The sequence below is a fragment of the Aplysia californica genome, unplaced genomic scaffold (assembly GCF_000002075.1).
Source record: "Aplysia californica isolate F4 #8 unplaced genomic scaffold, AplCal3.0 scaffold01242, whole genome shotgun sequence".
In the NCBI taxonomy this organism is placed as follows: Eukaryota; Metazoa; Mollusca; class Gastropoda; order Aplysiida; family Aplysiidae; genus Aplysia; species Aplysia californica.
Genome location: NW_004798512.1, coordinates 1 through 1,155, shown reverse-complemented (window position 1 = coordinate 1,155; position 1,155 = coordinate 1). Strand labels below are relative to the sequence as shown.

Here is a 1,155-nt window from a genome sequence, read left to right as displayed (position 1 = left end):
TGATGATGATGATGATGATGATGATGATGATGATGATGATGATGAAGATGATTGTCATTATTATCTTTTTTAATCTTAAAAATTCTTCTTCTTCTTCTTCTTTTTCTCCTTCTCCTTCTCCTTCTCCTTCTCCCTCTCCTTCCCCTCCTTTCTCTTTTGTCCCATCATCATTATATTTTACTTTTATTTCCTGCCCAGCCTAACAACCACATCATAGACCTGGTTCAGCTGATGCTCTTCCCAGACCAAAATCTGCACGACGCCCACAGCGAGCTCCACAAGGCCATGTCGGAGAGAGAAATTGTGGCTCAGAGTATGACTTTTCTCTTGGCGGGCTACGAGACCACCAGTGCTGTTCTCGCCTTCTTCTGTCACGAGATGGCTAAGAATCCGGACATTCAGGAACGGCTGTACCGCGAGATGGAAGAGAATATTGGAAAAGTATGGTTATAAGTTGTTAGGACTATTTTTTTAAATGTGAAAGGAATCTTCCCGAGAGAGAGAGAGAGAGAGAGAGAGAGAGAGAGAGAGAGAGAAAGAGAGAGAGAGAGAAGCAGGCTGAGACAGAGAGACAGAGACAGAGAGAGAGAGAGAGAGATGCCAATAATAGTCTTACTTAAAAAAACAAAAAACAACTAATGGGGGTATAAAGACCTGGAAAAAAGCCGAATGAGTGATGGTGTACAAAGTGTAGACATGAGGAATGAGACACGGAACATGTGATGTGTAAATACATGCTTATTGTTGTTTTGATTTATATTGATTAAGGTCTCCCCCCCCCCTCCCCATTGACGCTCATACATTCATATACACGTACACTCGCTCCCGATCCTGACACCCCACGGGCTACACACACACGCACACACACACAGACACACACACATACACACACATACACCTCTCCCCCCCCCAAAAAAAAAAACAACTAACAAAACAAGAACACACACACTTGACAATATTTTGGAGATAATAAAATTCACAAATATCCTAACGAAAACTGCAACTCTCTCTTCAAATACAGAACGAGGTGGATTACGACTCTGTTCAAAACTTGCCTTTCTTCGACGCCACGTTTGACGAGATCTGCCGGCTGTACCCAACTGCTTCCTTGTAGGTTACCTGTAGATAGATAGATAGATAGATAGATAGATAGAT

The 1,155-nt window shown here is 42.4% G+C and overlaps 1 protein-coding gene across 1 annotated transcript in view; it reads left to right on the top strand.

The window, feature by feature from the left end:
- Positions 1–1,110, top strand: part of LOC101851005 (cytochrome P450 3A8) — a gene marked incomplete at its 3' end in the record, with an annotated part of 11,232 nt that extends 10,122 nt beyond the window's left edge. Inside the window, exons 8-9 of the mRNA XM_035973451.1 lie at positions 199–441; positions 1,022–1,110. Coding sequence (XP_035829344.1) covers positions 199–441; positions 1,022–1,110 — 332 coding nt within the window. The remainder of the gene's footprint in view (positions 1–198; positions 442–1,021) is intronic.
- Positions 1,111–1,155: the final 45 nt, after the last annotated feature.